At 40.8% G+C, this 18547-nt stretch overlaps 1 protein-coding gene across 1 annotated transcript; it reads left to right on the top strand.

Annotated features, from left to right (window-relative positions):
* The first annotated feature begins 6403 nt into the window (after positions 1–6403).
* Positions 6404–17348, top strand: LOC141416640 (uncharacterized). Its single transcript, XM_074053757.1, has 5 exons — positions 6404–6535; positions 6926–6990; positions 12651–12777; positions 13004–13055; positions 14724–17348. The coding sequence occupies exons 2-5, from the start codon at positions 6955–6957 to the stop codon at positions 16525–16527; spliced, it is 2019 nt and encodes a 672-aa protein (XP_073909858.1). The 5' UTR covers positions 6404–6535; positions 6926–6954; the 3' UTR covers positions 16528–17348.
* The last annotated feature ends 1199 nt before the right edge of the window (positions 17349–18547 follow it).

Below are 18547 nucleotides of genomic sequence, written 5' to 3'. Positions count from 1 at the left end.
GAGTAGGAAATACTCTGGAATTAATAGGTATAGGTAAGAACTTTCTCAACGAAACCCCAGTAGCACAGCAACTAAGAGATAGCATAGATAAATGGGACCTCATAAAACTAAAAAGCTTCTGTTCATCAAAAGAAATGGTCTCTAAACTGAAGAGAACACCCACAGAGTGGGAAAAAATATTTGCCAGCTATACATCAGACAAAGGACTGATAACCAGAATATATAGGGAACTTAAAAAACTAAATTCTCCCAAAACTAATGAACCAATAAAGAAATGGGCAAGTGAACTAAACAGAACTTTCTCAAAAGAAGAAATTCAAATGGCCAAAAAACACATGAAAAAAGGCTCACCATCTCTAGCAACAAAGGAAATGCAAATTAAAACCACACTAAGATTCCACCTAACCCCGTTAGAATAGCCATCATCAGCAACACCACCAACAAAAGGAACCCTCTTACCCTGTTGGTGGGAATGTAAACTAGTACAACCACTCTGGAAAAAAATTTGGAGGCTACTTAAAAAGCTACACATTGATCTACCATTTGATCTAGCAATACCCACTCTTGGGGATATACTCAAAAGACTGTGACACAGGTTACTCCAGAGGCACCTGCACACCCATGCAGACATGCAGGGTTTGCAGTTGTGACAGAATTTGGCATCCTCAAATCAGGTCCTCTTCCTCCTACTACAAGTGCTCAATTGGCAGAATTAGTGGCCCTAACAGAAGCCCTAAGACTGTCAAAAGAACAGAGAGTCAACATCTATACAGATTCTAAGTATACCTTCCTGATCCTGCATGCTCATGCAGCCATTTGGCAGAGAAATGCTAGCTACAATAGGAACAGCTTCCCATTGAAATAAGAGAGGTTACTTTAATAGTTTTAGGGAGAACAGCATTAGGTGCAGCCCTTGCTGCAATCAGCTATGGGGTAATTGCCAATCATGTAACTGCAAAAAACCTAACCAAAGTGGTAGAGGACACCTCAGAACAGGTAGGCCTTGCCATTAAGGACATGCAAAGGTCTTTGTCGTCCCTTGCCTGTATGGTAATGGACCACCGCCTGGCCTTAGATTTTCTTTTGGCTAAACAAGGGGGGGTGGTATGTGCCATCACCAATACTTCCTGTTGCACATATATAAACACTTCAGGCATTGTAGAGGAACGTGCAGATTACATTCTCCAACAGGCTAAGTGGCTCCAGGAGCAATCTCTTGAAACTTGCATTTTAAACTTACTTGTCAAGTTTGTTTCTTTTTGCCTAGAATCCATCAAACTACAAATGCCTCTGGTGGAGATGAAAATGACCTACTACCGCGGTCCCCTTGACAACCCCTCTCGTGGTCAGCCCTGATGCTGCGGGCTCCTTCATCATCCCCTGTCAGCAGGAAGTAGTTACTGAACAGACTTCGTCCTCCCAATCCCTAACAGCAGTTAGGGCTACCATTGAGAGGGAGGAATGAAGGACTGAAAGACAGACTGCAGGAAGTCCCAAAAGGGCGATAAGTGGTCAATGAGACACTTCTCCTCCCTAGGAAATGCCTGTTTGCATTTGAAAGGCATCTCCACCCTCAGGCAATGCAAACTAGGCTATGAAACCCACTCCCCACCCTGACCCACGGGATCACCGGTTTCCAGGTCCCCCTGAATTCTCCAATATGCAGTCTTTTTCTTCTCTTTTTGCCAACTAAATTCTCTATAAATAAAATCTTCCAACCTCTGCTGTTAGAGTCTGTCTGTGCTTTCATTCTCAGAGCAGGCTCAAGAACCCTGAGCATCTGAAATTCCTGTGCGTGTCATCCGTGCATGAAGGCAGGCTAGAGGCAGGGAAAGTTTGGGACTCAAAAATATTGCACCTCAGATTGACCATGCTCAGCTTTGAAACATGATCCTCCTGATCTCTCCATCCTGAGTAGCTAGGATTACAGGTTTGTGCCACTGGTGCCCACCTACATTTTGAATTTTGGATTAGGTGATGTTGCTGGGAATGTAAATTATTGGAGTACAATGGAAATCACTATAGAGCTTCCTCAAAAAATGAAAAATGCAAATGAGGCAAGATACACAGATGAAGAGACAGGGAAATTGTAGTATTTTAATCAATATCTAAAGGGGCAGATTCTGAAATTGGAACAGGAAGTGTAGGCCCTGAGTTCAAGCCCATGTGCAAAAATCAAAAAAAGTCATTGTTTTGTGTCTATACGGTCAAAGCAGTGAGTGAACTCTCCAAGGAAACACAAGGCTCTGATTTCAAATGACAGCATGACAATATAAGAAAAAAACACAACTGAGATTATTTTAAAACAAAACACAGTGAGGAAAGTGTTGTATAGAGAAATGATGCTGTTCCTCATAGGTGCAGAGGGAAAAGGTTTGATGAAGCAGACAGAATTAAATCTGGGAAAGGTATCTCTTTTGTCTTAAAATATACAAGGGAGACATAACACTCAAGAGCTATTATTCATGTTCTTTTATATGATATTGTATGCTTCCTTGTTATCCTAGAGTCCTTAATAAAATCTGCTGAATAGTAAAAGAAATGCCTCAAGGACTTAATGGAAACCTGGAAATTTTGAATGTACCACAGGAAAATATAGGAAAAACCCTTGAAATTATGGGCACAGCCAACAACGTTCTGAATAGGATTAAAAAAGCTAGGGTAATAAGAGCAAGAATTGACAAATGGGATTGAAAAGCTTCTTTAGAGGAAAGAAACAATATAAGGAATGGATCAAAATTCATCTGACAAGGAATTAATATCCAAAATATACATGGGAGTAAAAAATTAAATAGCAAAGGACAAATAATCCAATTAAAAATGTGTAAATGAACTGAAAAGAGTCCTCAAATGAAGAGACATAAATGGGCAATGAAGGCATGAACAAAGTTACCCCTAAGGAAATGCAAATCAAAAGGACATTGAGATTCCATTTAACACCAGTCAGAATGGTGATGATCAGGAAACAACAAATGCTGGCGAGGATGTGTGGAATTGGAATCCTTTCACACTGTGGCTGGGATATAAATTAGTGCAGCCACTATGAAATCATGATGAGGCTCTTCAAGAAACTAAAAGTAGAACTTCTATGCTACTATGAGATCCTGCTCTAGCTTTCCCAGGCATATGTGCCAAGCAATGTAACATGAACACCCCTAGTAAGCTGGAGGAAAAAGTATTCACTCCTCTATTGCCAAATTAGTACTCAGCTGGTTTATAGTCACAGAAGCTTTGTTTTTCCAGTACTGAGTTTTGAACACTGGCCACGCGGGTCTGCTTCTACCACAGGCTCCTCTTGGCCATTGGTGCTCTGGTCTCCACGGTGGGACTGCACCAGAACCAGACAAGCAATTGTCCCATTTGTGATGTGAGTGTCCACTGAGCCCTGTAGGCAGATCAACCCCACGTGTCCCCAACAGCTTAGTGATGGCGGTCATCGGTAGCTCCTGCATGTGTGTCGGTAGGGTTTTTTTTTTTTTTTTGGTCACAGTGTTGTAGTTTGCAATCAATGTCCTCAGAGACATGAACTCCTTTGATCTCTGAAGCCCTATTTCTGAACATTTCTAAACTTTCCAAAACACTGGCACCAAATGGAGATTGAGCATTCGACATGAGCCTGTGGGTGACATTTCATATTCAAGCGAAAACATAGGGTTTCTGCTCAGTAATTGTTAATTTCTTTGCAAGTCACTCAAACAACAGGGTTTTCTCTTCACTGTGAGTTCATGCATGTCGTGGAGCATCGATGTAAGCCTTTTCCACACAGCCAACACATAAGATTTCCCTCAAGAGTGAGTTCTTCCATGAATTTTGATGAAACTGGAACAATTGAAGGCTTTTCCACATTGCTTACATGCAAAGGGTTTGTCTCCCCTGTGAGTTCATGAATGTCTTTGAATGTCACCCAACAGAAAGAAGGCTTTTCCACATTGTTTGCACTTGTAAGGCTTCTCTCCTTTGTGAGATATTTTGTGTTTGTGAAGGGAACTAGATCACTGAAGGCTCTCCCACATTTCTTACATACAAAGGGTTTCACTCCACTATGCATTCATTCATGTTTTTGAAGATTACTTAAAAATAAAGATTTTTCCACATTACTTACAAAGGTTTCTCTACAGCATGAGGGTTTTTTTTTTGTTTTTGGCTATTCTATGGTTTGTACTCAGGGCTTCATGCTTCCTAGACAGGTGATCTACCACTTGAGCCACTTGGCCAGCCCAGTGTGAGTTATTTTGTTTGTGCAGAGAACTAGAACACAGGAAGGCTTTCTTGCATTCTCTAGATGGAAAGGGTTTCTTTCCACAGGGAATTCATCTATGATTTCAAACATTACTCAAAAGAAGGCTTTCTAGCTTTGCTGACATATATAGGGCTTCTGTCCAGTGTGAATCCTTTCATGTATTGTAAGGTAACCAGAAGAACTAAAGACTTCCCACATTGCTTCCATACAAAGGATTTCTCTTCAATGTGAGAATTTTCATGTATTTGAGGGGAAAGGGAATAATTGAAGGTCATTTATGGATTCTCTCTCTCTACTGTTAGTCTTATTATTTTTCTGAAAATGTGGAAAACTGGAGGCTTTTCCACATTCCTTACATTTATATGGCTTTTCTCCATATTCCTCATACTCACATGATTGTTGCCAGTGTGAGTTCTGAATGGCACATTTAGGGATGAAGGACTGATGACTTTCACGTGGTTCCTCTCCAGTAGGAGTTTTGTCATTCATGGTGTGCTCTAAGGTATGGCTCAAGATGTCTTGATGTTGAACATCTTTATGTTCACAGAGTCGCCCTACAACTTGACTTCTGGAAATAAGGAAAAGGATATTACTAAGCCTTTGTTGATTAATGACTTACCAGGAGAAGGATTGGTTTATGCCCTATTAGAACTTTACCACATGGAACAACTCTATGCTCTACAAGATGGCAAAAGCATTGATGTCATCAAAGCAGTGGTGGTGTTATGGGGAATCTTAAATTATGGTTCCCAGCATTTTGTTAATACTAACTAGCTAATTCACATGTAAGTGTAGATGAGATTCTCCATGAAGACAGCTGGGATCAAAAGAATTTGTATGTTGAGATACACTCAGGTACATAATGAGATAGCTTGATAATAGATTCAAATCTGAACACAAAATTCATTTTTTGCCTACTCCTTAATCACAAAGTCTGAACATAATTCGATACATTTTAAATAATCTGTGCATGGAATAAAGTTCCTTCCTTATACCATCAGCAATTGTCGCTTGTGGTGTGATGTTGGTGTTCCAGATGCTTCTAATATTGGAACATTTAGGATTTTTTGATTTTCTGATTATAGTTGATCTACCTGAATGCATTTTTGGAGAAAAGTTTCTGAGATCAAATCAATTTGAACCTTACTTATTAGCAACTTTTTCTTGTGTTTATTTTTTAAATTTTTTGATCCTTATGAGACATTTGTCTTTTGAATGCAATTAGGTAATTTTCAGGAAAAATGGATGGACCCAGCTTCATCATGTTAAGCAACATAAACCAGATACAGAGACAAATAAATGTCACACTTTTAAAAATTTTTCCAGTACCTGGGTTTCAACCCAGGGCCCAGGGCCCATACCTCGAGCCATTTGTGATGGGTTTTTTGGAGATAGGGTCGGTGAAATATTTGCCCATGCTGGTTTGCAACCACTACCCTCCTGATCTCTGTATCCTGAGTAGCTAGGGTTACAGCCCTGAGCCTCCAAGGCTGGGTGCAGGTTTATATCATGCTTATTTTCTAGAATTTTTACAGGAGGGCCAGTTTGGGGTGGAAAATATTGGGAAAGGTGCAGAGAAAGGGGAATTTGATGACAGGGGAATATGAACAAGTCATTATATGTATTCATAAAAATAGCAAAATGAAGCACATTCATTCTAAAATGGGGGAGAAGGGAGGGATGGTGAGGAGGAGTAGAGGGAGTGAGAGAGGTGAAAGCACATTCTGTGCTCCTCTGATCATAGCGCAGTGAAACCTCCATGAAGAAGTGATGGACACTAACACAAGTCTCCACTCAAGTGGAAACCACAGCTACACGGGAGCGAGAGGAAACTTGATAAAAGTACCGATTTGCAAGCACAGCGTAAGATGTTCAGGAGGCGTGGGGAGAAGCAGGTGTCTGATCTGGAAAGTCGGGACTGGTTCTGCTCAACACACTTAGAGCCAAGGCTGGGCCAGGTTCGCCCAAGGGGAGGAAGCCTAGACCGCGGGGAGCGGTGGGAGGAATTTGTCCTGTGTTCTAGAACCTGGCAGAAAACGCCCTCCTCTCACCCCGTCGTCAAGGGGCGGGGCCTGGATCATTATCCAATCAGGAATGGAGTGCGGAAGGAACTGACCAATGAGGAGCGCGGATCTTAGGACGTACCCGCTGTCCAAAGCACTGCCTTCCTTTCAGGAACCGCCATACTTGATCTCCGCGTCTAAGCCGGGAGAAGCCCCAGGTTTCCCAGCCTTGGCCGCTCTGTGTCCCCTGACTGCAGGAGCCTAAGGACGACGCCGGGTGTCTCGGGAAATGGTGAGATTTCAGCCGGGGTGGCAGAGCCGCGGCGGGGACCGGCCAGATGCTGCGGTGGCCCCTGTGTGCTGTGCGTCCTCCCCCGGCTCTGCTCGTCCTCGCTCCTCTGGGCCGCAGGTGGGGCTGGGCCGGAGCCGGGACTGGGAGAAGCGTTTTTCTCTGAATGAACCGGGAAGGGCAGTTCTGATGCGGGCCTGGGGAGAACAGCTGTCAGGAAGCCTGAGTCCTCGCACATAAGTGGCTTTGAGTAGAAGGTTGGTGGAGACACAGCCAGCATAGGCCGCTCCCAGGAGACCTCAAAAGTGAGGAGGTCTTTTGTCAACTGGGACGGAATTGCCATCCTTGTTACCATGAGGCAAAGAATTTGGCTGAATGATTTTTGTGTCCCAGAACTTCATGGAGTGGAGAACTTCCAAGTGATGGAGGAGGATATTTGGCAGGAGAAATCTGAGCTGGTACGTTGGCTGGGTGATGGCTTCTCTTTCTGGCTTCTAGGAAAAGGACAATATTTGAATGGGGTATGGCAGTTTTGTGTGTGACAGAAGAAAGAACTTAGGGGGACACTGGGGTGTCCCCAGCGAGGATCATTAAAAGCAAGCCACATCTCGGGAGGACACTGCCTTATAAGGTCCCTTTAGAAGTACCGCAACGATTTGTGAGGAAGCCCTACATAAAAATCACAACTGTAATTACATCCTCATGAGCTCTGAGCCTCATCTTTGTACAGACTTTAGAACTGAGTCAAAAGCAACAGAGCAGGAAATTCACATTATTGGGTGACAGAATGTGTCACAGAGAGGTTCAAAGCAGGGCAAGGAAGCATGTAAAGAAGATTCGAGGTCACTCTCAGTTTATTGTCTGTCTCTTCTGGATTTTGCAGCCAGTTGTGGTTTTTTTCTGTCAAAATTGCTTTGCCTGAACCTGCATGTCAAGGTTGTGTTCTTGGCAGCTGTGGCAGCTGCCTCTTCTGAGCCGACATTGCCTAAGACTCTCAGGTGGAAAGGCAGGGTGGTAGGTCCCTTAGCTCCTCTGAGGTGAGGGTGAATGGGCTGTTCATTCTAGGGAGGAGCAAACAGGATTCAAAAATAGTCTGTGTGTGGGGAGGACATGATGGAGGGAACAAAATCAATTCTGGGATCATAGAACATCCCCTGAAGTCAGTCTGTCCTAAAGGTGATGGTACAGGAGAAATGGTGTGTGGGCTCCGGCCAAGGGTGGGTCAGAGATCCCAGGTATGCAGAAAGTAAGAAACAAAAAGAATTGGGCTAATTGTTTTTTTACTATCAGCACAGCTAACCATATTTGATTGTTTGTCTTCTTATACAGTGTTGTCACTTTTGACCATTGACATGTTTATTTGTTCCTTTCAAATATGTACATTCATTTTCCCATGTTTTTAATCCTTATTTGTTTTGTGTTGCTTCTTGCTGAACTAAGAAACTCTTATATAATATTATACAATCTATAGCTTTCTTAGTCAAAAACTCTTCAATGTTTTTAGGAATTTGATGTAACTAGGACATCTAAGGTTTTTTGGACTGTTTAAAGCTGTGAATTGGAAATTATATACTGTTTTTGTTGTTGTTGGTACCAGGGTTTGAACTCAGGGTCTTATGTTTCCTAGGCAGGATCTCTTCCTACCTGACACACTTTCCTAGCCCTTTTCTCATGATGGCTTTTTTCCAGATAGGGGTTTGCAAACTCTTTGCCCGGGTTGGCTTCCAGCCAAAAGCCTCCTGATCTCTGTTTCCTGAGTAACTAAAATACAGACATGAGTCACTGACTCCAGACTGAAATTGTAGAATTTTATATGTCTTTTTATCCCACAAATCTGGTGACAGTGAGCTCTTTCTAAGGATATGTGCCATCCCTTTCCTTCTTTTACCTGTTTATATTCACAAGTAAAGGGTATAATTTTGATTTATGTGCATGCTGAATTATCCTTCCTCAGTACTGTCTAGTTTTTCATTCATAGTAGTCTACAAGAACACAAGTACAAACATCTGATGTCAGATGGGGATGCACTCACTTCACTGAGAAGCAATTGTTTTTTTCTCCCTGTGGGACTGGGGCTTAAAGTCAAGGCCTGGTTCTTCCTTTTCAGTCCCTGTAATCCTTCAGACACTGCATCAAGTGGTTTTTGTGGGGACTTTTGAGATACTATTGTGCAAACTGTTTCCCTGGATTGGCTTCCCACCCTGATCCTCCTGATGTCTGTCTTCCTCTCCAATTAAAGTGTTTTTTCTTCTTTCTTTCTGGTTTTCTTGTTTTGTTTTGTATTGTTTGTATTTTTTGTAGTTGTTTTGAACTGAGGTCCTCATTTTTGCTAGGCAAGTGCTCTCGCTTCTTGAGACACTGTCCCAGTCCTTTTGTGTGATGGGATTTTTCAGGTAAGGTCTCATGAAGTATTTTCCAGGTCTGGCTTCAAACTGCTCCTCTCCTGATGTGTGACTCCTGAGTCACTAGGGTTACACACATGTGACACCAGCGTACCTGGCCAAATTGAAGTTTTCAGTCCTTTGAACATTATGTGTGCATTTTTCTCAAGTATTGTATTCAAGATTACTTTCCTTTTTTTCCCCAGAATCAAAAAGTTATTGAAAAACTAACAGAAAATAGGAGGTCATTTTTTTATGACTTAGAAAATCAAATATAGTTGCATTCTCTTGTAGAGTCATTAAATTATAAGGCTTTGTGTGAGAAAACAGAAATTTCAGAATATTTATAGACCAGAAGTGTTCCTTTCTTCCAAAAGAGCAACCTTCCACAAGACTGGCTTCTATTTCTGTAGGCTGACACTGCACTGTTTAACATTGTGCACAAAGAGGCATTGTTTGCAGGTGGCTGAAAACTGGGGTAATCTTGTAGACATGTGAAAATATTACATCCATCAAATATGAATTTGAAAATTGAACGAGTGATTTTTTTCATGTTTTTTATTTTCCTCTTGCAAGGAAAGATGTAAAAATCTCTAACCAAAGTCATGTTTAGTCCTTTGGCAAGCCTAATGTGTTTCGATCACTCAGCAAACAGCGCTTCCTAGCCATACCAGGCTGAGAGGTTCTGCTGTGACTTCTGCTTTGAGGTTGCCTCAGGATATGTCACATAGTGATGGAGTCCTGGGTTTTGAACTCAAGTGCTCCTGCTTGCTAGGCAGCCACTCTTTCCACTTAAGCTATTCCACCACTCCTGTGTTGGGTACTTTTGATGTAGGGTCTGTCGACATAGTTCCTCCTGATCTCTGTTCCTGTGAGGTACGAAAGCAGGCATGGTTCACCAGAGCCAGCAACCTGTGGCATCTAAATCTTTGATGCATCCTGCATTTTGGTCATACCTGAATCCTTTAGGCAACAAATGTAAAATAATTTCCCATATTCTTTGAGACTATGAAGTTTAGGTTTTCCATTTGGGTGTATTATCCAAATAGACCAAATACATTCTCGGCACCTGCTGTGCATAGCTGTATTTTGTTGTTGATTTCTTTCCTTATTTATTTATTTTAGTATGACAGTTTGAAGTATAGACAAGGGTTTTATCTAGTGAAAGAAAGAGAAATATTTCCTGTCCCAACCCAGGAAATGAAGCAAGACTGGTGATTTTTTTCTTTTTTGATGTGGAGTTACCCTAAGTAGCCCAGGATGTGAGTGAACTCACAATCCCTCTTTTGCCTCCCATATGCTGGGATGCGTGCCTGGAATGAAGTTTTTTAATGGGCTTCATTCACATATTCTTTTGCATATTTTATGTTGATAAACCAAGTTGTGATTTGGGGCAGTAATATGTTTAAAAAGAGAAAAAAGAACAACAATAAAAGCACTTGACAGGCTAGGTATGTGTGGCTTAATGGTTGAGTATTTGCTTAGCAAGCACAACACCCTGGTTCCAGTCTCCAGCACCACACAGAAACACAAAAAATGAAGGTGAGAAATGGCCCAAATACATTGATGGAGTCAACTTTAATATAGTCTCCTAGGAGGTGTTTCAACTCTGGAAGGTAGTGCCTACTTGGGGCATAGTTTGAAAAACATACACCTTCTCCCTGGCCCCTTTCCGTCACATTATCTTCTTACTTTCCCTTTAGGATTACCTGTTTTACTGGATTTACCAGTTACTGGGTTGCTTTTTATGTTGTTCACTGAGTGGAATATTTTTGTGCAGTGAAACAGTGGGAAATGAAAATTAGGGACCCTTTCTCTGTGTGTTCATATTGACGTTATCATGTTCCCCATTCTTTGGTTAAGGTTGCATGAACTAGTATTCATTGTCTTGTTAATGGAAGGGGGAAAGAAAAGTAAATGCGAAAGTCATGACTGTTACCTTCAGTTCCTTGAAAAGCACATCAGATGGAGGACAGGAACCTGGATACAGTGGAGGGAATGCAACAAGAATGTCCCCCTGAAACAGTCACATTCATGGAGAGCTGCACAGTATCTGCCAAACTGACTCTTTTGCCTCACCCTGAAATCTACCCTTTGCATCCAAGTGGTTTCTCAAACTCATATAATTGGTTTTTTTAAAGAAAGTGCAGCATTCTGTCATTGGTCCTGTGCTGACTTGAAACTGACTACAATTAATTACAACTTACTATCCAATCCTTCTTCTGAAAATGACAACCCTTCAGTAGACTCCTGAGTCTTGAAATACCCACATGAGCAGGGGTTAGGAGTGAAATTTTCTCTTAGGGGGAATAAATCCAACATACTCATTATTAGCCCATGTGTTCTGTATCTTATCCCCTTCCTGTGTAAATTAATACATTATTTTGGGACTCAGCTTAAATGTCCCTTCCTGAGGAAGTGTCATTACTCACACTTCAATTAGCTTTATTGCTTTCTTGAAGACTTCGTTCATAAGAAAGAAATTCTTCTGAATAGTACATAAAATCCTTAGTTTTATGCGTTGTTACTCCTCAAATAATGATATTCCCTCTTGCAATGAGGTTAGCTTTAATTTTCACAGCCTGTTTGAACTGTGGATTTCAAAGTGTTGTGTTGAGATTCCTGAAATTTACAGTCAGTTTAGAATGTTCTACATGTGTTCTCGAACGTGTAGTGTGTGAGAGGTAGGGAAAAGAGAATCAAAACATTATCCTCCACCCACAACATGAGTGAATTCTGGAAGACAGTTTCAAATGAATAATTTAAAGTGAACAACATAAGAGAGGCTAAGTTGGATTGAGAAAGGGAGATTACAGTACTTGACAAGATAGGCTGCTGGGAAACAATGGCCCATCCCTTTAATCCTGGCTACATAGGAGTTTCACATTGGGAGGCTTCTGTTTCCAAGCAGCCAGGCCAAATAGTTTAACAGACCCCCCAACTGCAATTTTAGCAGAGCTAAACGGACTGGAGGTATGAGTCAAGTGGTAGAGAGGCTATTTTGCAAGGAAGAAGACCTATATCCAAATCCTGATGCCACCAAAAAATGGAGGCAGAGATTAGGGGGATCGTGATTCAAAACCAGCTTGTCAAATAGTTCATGAGACCCTGTCATGGAAAACCCTTCACAAAAAAATGACTGGTGGATTGGCTCAAGTTATAGGGTATGAGTTCAAACTCTAGTACTGGAAAAATAAATTAATGTTGATCATGGATTCTGTTTGGAAACACTCAGTTCCTCTTTCATTTTACATGATGAGGTGAATGCCACCAAAGTTCCAGGCACAGTTGAACTTTGTGTTCAAACATTGCTGAGAATACATAGTCTCAGGACAAGTGGTTTTTGTTTATTTTGTTTTTTCTTTTGTTTTTACTTGTGGGAGTGTGGCTTGAATCAGGGCATGCTTACCAGCCCTAGTGATGTTAATTGTCTTGTGCAAGCTGAATTGCAGTTCATCATTATGACAGAAATTATAGACCCACTCTTAAATAAGAAATTGGTGTGGTTCAGGAATATTCAGTTTGTTCTGCTACTGCTGTTGCTTTCACAAGTATTTTCAGGCTAGTATTAAAAGTGCTATGTGAAAGAGTGTGGGTTTGCATGAAGGGCAAATGTTTAATCCCCAAGACATGGAACGAACACTTTGACAACACAGGATTATGTGAACAGTGGAAGTCTATACCTTCAGTACTGTCATTCTGATCTTCCTCCTTGAAATACACTTGTCATGTTTTAGGCATCTGTGACCTTTGATGACGTCTGTGTCAAGTTCACCCAAGAAGAGTGGGCTTTGCTGGATCCTTCACAACAGAAGCTGTACAGGGATGTGATGGTAGAAACCTTCAGGAACCTGGCCTCTGTTGGTAAGGATGACATAATTCCCTAAGTCAATGAGAGAACCAGTGTTTGTTGCTCTTCAATGCTTTAGAATAATTTGGAAGGTGCAAACTATAAATTCAGTGAATATACCAGATGTTGGCACATTATACCATAAGCCTACTTAGAATCCAGTAGTTATTCTATAGTAATGTTATTCAAAAAGTCTTATTTTTCTATCTCTATTTTATTTAAAAAAACAAACCAAAACAGAGGAAGATCAGACCAATGAAGAGGTTTACAGAAATTCCAGAAGAAATCTAAGGTAATTTGCACTCACAATAGAAAGCAACTTAGACCCTGAAGGAAAGGGATATGAAACAGGTTATGTGAAGAGGAGGTCAGTAGTGAGAGCGGAGAGGGTAAATGAAGAGGGTCAAAAGGGTATGGTTGATTTGCCTTTATTGGCAGGGCTGAGGGGAAGGAGTTGTGGTTTGTATTCTGCCCTTGGAACTGGCAAGGCAAGCATTCTAACACTTGCAGCATACCTCCAGTGTGTTTTGCTCTGGGTTTTTTGGACTTGGGGTCTTGAGAAATATTTGCCCTCATATAACTTGAACCTGGATCTTCTAAGTCTCATTCTCCCTAGTAGCCAGGATTACAGGAGCTAGCTACTCCCCCATAATGTTTGATGTACTTTCTGCACATGCATTTATATGGAACTGTGAAACCTATTTAAGTTATTTTAAGGTGGGAATGGGTCAGGAAGAACCATGAAAGAGGGGATGAAACAAACTGGGATATAATGTATGTATATATGGAAATCTCACAATGAAATCCCACTTATAAATACCATATGGCACTAAAAATATTCAAAAAAAATGAGAGGGAACAGGAAGTGTCACTTAAACAAAGAGGACTATAGGTGTGTCCCAACTGATAGAGTGCATGCATTGCAGGTGTGAAGCACCAAGTTCAAACCACAATGTATAAGAAAAGATGAAAGAGTCAGGGAGAAATTGCATTTTTTTTTCCTTGGTGCTCAGGATTAAACCCTGGGTCTCCAGCTTGCTACACAGGTGCTCTACCACTTGAGTCATTCTGACAACCAGAATTAAATTTGTCAAAAAGAAAATGATGTGTGCTGGTAGACTTTCTCAAGTGAAGCAGTGTAGTGCTAACCTAGCCAGTGTGAGGGTTGCTTTTCAAGCAGTATGCCTTGCGTTCAAACCTTATCCTTAACTAAAACCAAAACAAGTGGGTTTTTTTTTGTTGTAGTTGCACCACCATGAGCCAACATGCTGGTGTATCATACCTGTAATCACAGGTACTTGGGACGCATAGATCAGGATGATGGAAATTTGAAACCATTCTCTTTGAAATAATTCCTGAAACCCTAACTCAAAAATCCCTAACATACTAATGGGCTGCCAACTGGTACAGGTTGTAAAGTGCCTGTCCAGCCACTGTAAGTCCTTCAGTTCAAACACCAGTATTACACACACACACACACACACACACACACACACACACACACACACACAAAACCCAGGAAATTCCAAACCAAAATTTTCCAATACCAGAAATGTGTATTACCACCATGGTGCCCCAGTGATAATCTGCAGTTTTTACGTACGATACCGTTCATTCAATAAATTGTGGAAAATATGATTATATGAACTTTCTTTCAGGGTGTGAATATATGGTGCCTTTGCAGAAAATGAATTCTGTGTTTGGATTGGTGTCTATGATCTTCGATATAGCTTCTTAGGATCATGCAAGTTCTTCAAAATATGATTTTGCTCATAGCTTTTCCATGTACAGTACTCAAAAGCATTTAAATGTAAAGTAGATAGTCAATGCCAGTGGTCTGATAATATATCTCCTGGAACCATACTGCATGGTCAAAAATTCTTTCAGGGCAGAAAATCTTTACTCCTCCTGGTGTGTATTTGAAAATATAGCTTAGTAATGTGTTTCTCATTATTTCTAGAGGTCAAGTGGTAGGGAGATTCTGTGAACAGAAGGAAGGTATTCAGTGTGAAGTCTTCGGGCATACTCCAGAACATATCATGAATAATAATACTCCTGCTGGAGCGGGAACAAAAGAAAACTGTGTGTGTACAGAAGTCTTCATCGGGCATCCATCCCTGAGTCTGTCTGTCAGAACTCAGAGTGGATCTGAGCCACATGAGTATCAGGAAGTATCATGGAAGGATTCTGGAAAAACCTTTCCTGTTTCCAGATTTCTTAAAGGGCATGAAAGAAGTCACCCTGGAGAGACATCCTTTCTATGTAAGCAAGGTGAAAAAGTCTCCTTTCATTTTAGTGACATTTGCAAACATGAATTGACTCATGGTGGAGAAAAACCATATGTTTGTAAGCAATGTGGTAAACCCATGCCACATTTGTGTGCCATTGAAAACCATGAACAAAATTCCATTACAGAGAAACTCTATGTTTGCAAGCAATGTGGAAAAGCCTTTAGCTCTTCCAGTTACCTGAAAAAACATGAATGTTTTTACACTGGAGTGAAGCCCTTTACATGGAAGCAGTGTGGAAAAACCTTTAGTTCATCTACCTGGATGAACTTCAAAAAACATGAACGACTTCAAATTGGAGCAAAACATGCATGTAAGGAATGTGGCAAAGCCTTCGATTTGTCCAGTGAGCTTCGAAGACATGTAAAAACTCACAGTGGTGAGAAACCCTATGCATGTGAGCAGTGTGGAAAAGCTTTTAGTTCTTCCAGGAACCTCAGAAGACATGAAAACACTCACACTGGAGAGAAGCCCTTTGCATGTAAGCAGTGTGGCAAAGCTTTTAGTTCTTCCAGGTACCTCAAAGCACATGAAAGAATTCACACTGGAGCAAAACCTTATGAATGTAAAGAATGTGGGAAAGCCTTCTTTTGGTTCAGTGAACTTCAAACACACATAAATACTCACAGTGGTGAGAAACCCTATGTATGTGAGCAGTGTGGCAAAGCTTTTAGATCTTCCAGGTCCCTCAAAGCACATGAAAGAATTCACACTGGAGCAAAACCTTATGCATGTAAAGAATGTGGAAAAGCCTACTATTGGTCCAGTAAACTTCAAATACACATAAAAACTCACAGTGGTGAGAAACCCTATGTATGTGAGCAGTGTGGCAAAGCTTTTAGTTCTCCCAGTTCCCTCAAAGCACATGAAAAAATTCATACCGGAGCAAAACCTTATGCATGTAAACAGTGTGGGAAAGTCTTCTATTGGTCCAGTAAACTTCAAATACACATAAAAACTCACAGTGGTGAGAAGCCATATGTATGTGAGCAGTGTGGGAAAGCTTTTAGTTCTTCCAGTTACCTCAAAGCACATGAAAGAATTCACACTGGAGCAAAACCTTATGCATGTAAAAAATGTGGGAAAGCCTTCTGTTGGTCCAGTGACTTTAGAATACATGAACGAAGTCACTGTGGTGAGAAATCCTATGTATGTGAGCAATGTGGAAAAGCTTTTATTTGTTCCAGTTACCTCAAAACACATGGGCTAATTCACACTGGAGAGAAGAACTTTGCATGTAAGAAGTGTGGAAAAACCTTTAGGTTATCCAGTTACCTCAAAAAACATGAAATTATTCACACAGGACCAAAAGCTTATGCATGTAAACAGTGTGGAAAAGCCTTCCATTGGTCCAGTAAACTTCAACGTCATGTAGAAACTCACAGTAGTGAAAAACCCTATGTATGTGAGCAGTGTGGAAAAGCTTTTAGTTGTTCCAATTACCTGAAAACACATGAAAGAACTCACACTGGATAGAAGCCCTTTGCATGTAAACAATGTGGAAAAACCTTTAGGTCAGCCAATTACCTCAGAAAACATGAACAAATTCACACTGGAATGAAATCTTATGAATGTAAACAATGTGGGAAAGCGTTCTATTGGTCCAGTGGCCTTAGATCACATGAACAGATTCACTGTAGTGAGAAAACCTATGTATGTAAGTAATGTGGAAAAGCTTTTACAACTTCTAGGTACCTGAAATTACATGAAGGAATTCACATTGGAGAAAAGACCTTTGCATTTAAACAATGTGGGACAGCTTTTACTTCATCCAGGTACTTCAAAACACATGAATGAATTCACACTGCAGTGAATCCTTATGAATGTAAACAATATCAGAAACCCTTTTATTCTTCCAGTGATCTTTGAAGACATACAGAAACTCACCTTGGGACAAAACCTGTGTATGTTACCAGTATGGGAAAACCTACTTCTGTCAAGTGTCCTTGAAAGACATGAACCAAGTCACAGTCATGTAATGTAGAAACAAAATAAGGAGAGGCAATCCCTTGCATGGGCAGTCACTTAGTTGCACAAGTTTGTCATGCAAGTCATTGAGTTAGCACTGGTTCCTTGCTGGACATGGAACACCTAATCTGTTTCTGGGCTTAGAACTCACTTTTTGAGCTTGTATAATATGCTTTCTAAGGCTAGCAGAGTGGATCATGTGGTAACTGCCAGCCTGACAAGTGTGAAGGCCCTGAGTTCAAGCCCCAGTGCTGCCCCACCCCCCAAAAATATACAGTAATATTTTCACTTCCACAGATGACATCAGAACAGAAATGGCAAATACTAGTTTGTTGTGTATTCAAATCACTAATTAAAATATATTTATAATTGATATGCGATGTAGTCTCAAATTCCCTTACAAAAAATGCTGGCCTAGTTGCTCAGCTGGTAGAGGGTAGAGGGCCTGCCTAAGAAACTTGAGGATCTCAGTTTAAATCCTAGTCTCACCCAAAAAAATTCCCACAGGTATAATTTTGGCTTAATTACTCATGACTGCCCAGTCCTGCTCAGTGATTGAAGTTCAGCACGTCCTTTCTTTTGTTCTCTTCCACACCACCGTGCTCTTTAACCCTCTATCACTGGAAAGAGAGATGTGGCAGTTGGGAAGTAGCCATGCAGCTTTTGAGATGTCCCCCTAAGCAAGGAAAGAACCAGAAGGCCAACACAAGTTTCCATTCTTACCCTAGTATGGGATTGTGCTTCTTAGGCACATATTTGGTGTTGCTCATTCTTAGCTTGTAGAATGTGTTGGGAGTTGAATTTTTTTTGATGGCACTGGGTTTGAATTCAGTTCCTCAGGTTTTGTGGGTAGCCATACCAAGTGCTAGAGATTACATGCATGAGCCACCAGCCTCACACATTTCAAGAACAGACAATGCGAGGATGAAGTAGTTCTTACAAGGGCACATGCATTGTGTTCTCATCTATCTCATGATGCTTAGACACATTATAAGTTGGTATGGGAAAGATACAATTTAAGACAAATTGAGAAGGCACTGTCAAATCAATTTTGGATATAATAATATCTTCCTTAGAAAAAAATAAGGATAAGAAGTGGATGGAGAAATGAAATGTATTAAAATTACTGGAGGTAAAAGACAACAAGGTAGAATAAAAGTACCTGCAAAAAAATGCAATGTGAAAGTATTAGTTAGCCAGGCACCAGTGGCTCACTCTTGTACTACTAGGTACTTGAGAGGCTGAGATCTAAGAGTAGAGTTTTGAAGCCAGCCTAAACAAATTATTTGCCATACCCCATCTCCAATATAACCAGAGCAAAATGCACTGGAGGTGTGGCTGTAGCCTGTTTTGCAATGTGGAAGCCCTGAGTTTGAACTCCATACCAAGAAAAGTATTATCTTACAGAGAAATCTATATGAATGGAATTATATTGAGAAATGACCAAAACATAACTTACTAAAGATATAACACCATACACAAAACCAGTGTATGATTTTGAATGGGGGCAGGGGATGGGAAGAGGAGT

This window comes from Castor canadensis, chromosome 14 (assembly GCF_047511655.1).
Source record: "Castor canadensis chromosome 14, mCasCan1.hap1v2, whole genome shotgun sequence".
Taxonomy (NCBI): Eukaryota; Metazoa; Chordata; class Mammalia; order Rodentia; family Castoridae; genus Castor; species Castor canadensis.
This window is presented reverse-complemented; position numbering and strand designations above follow the sequence as displayed.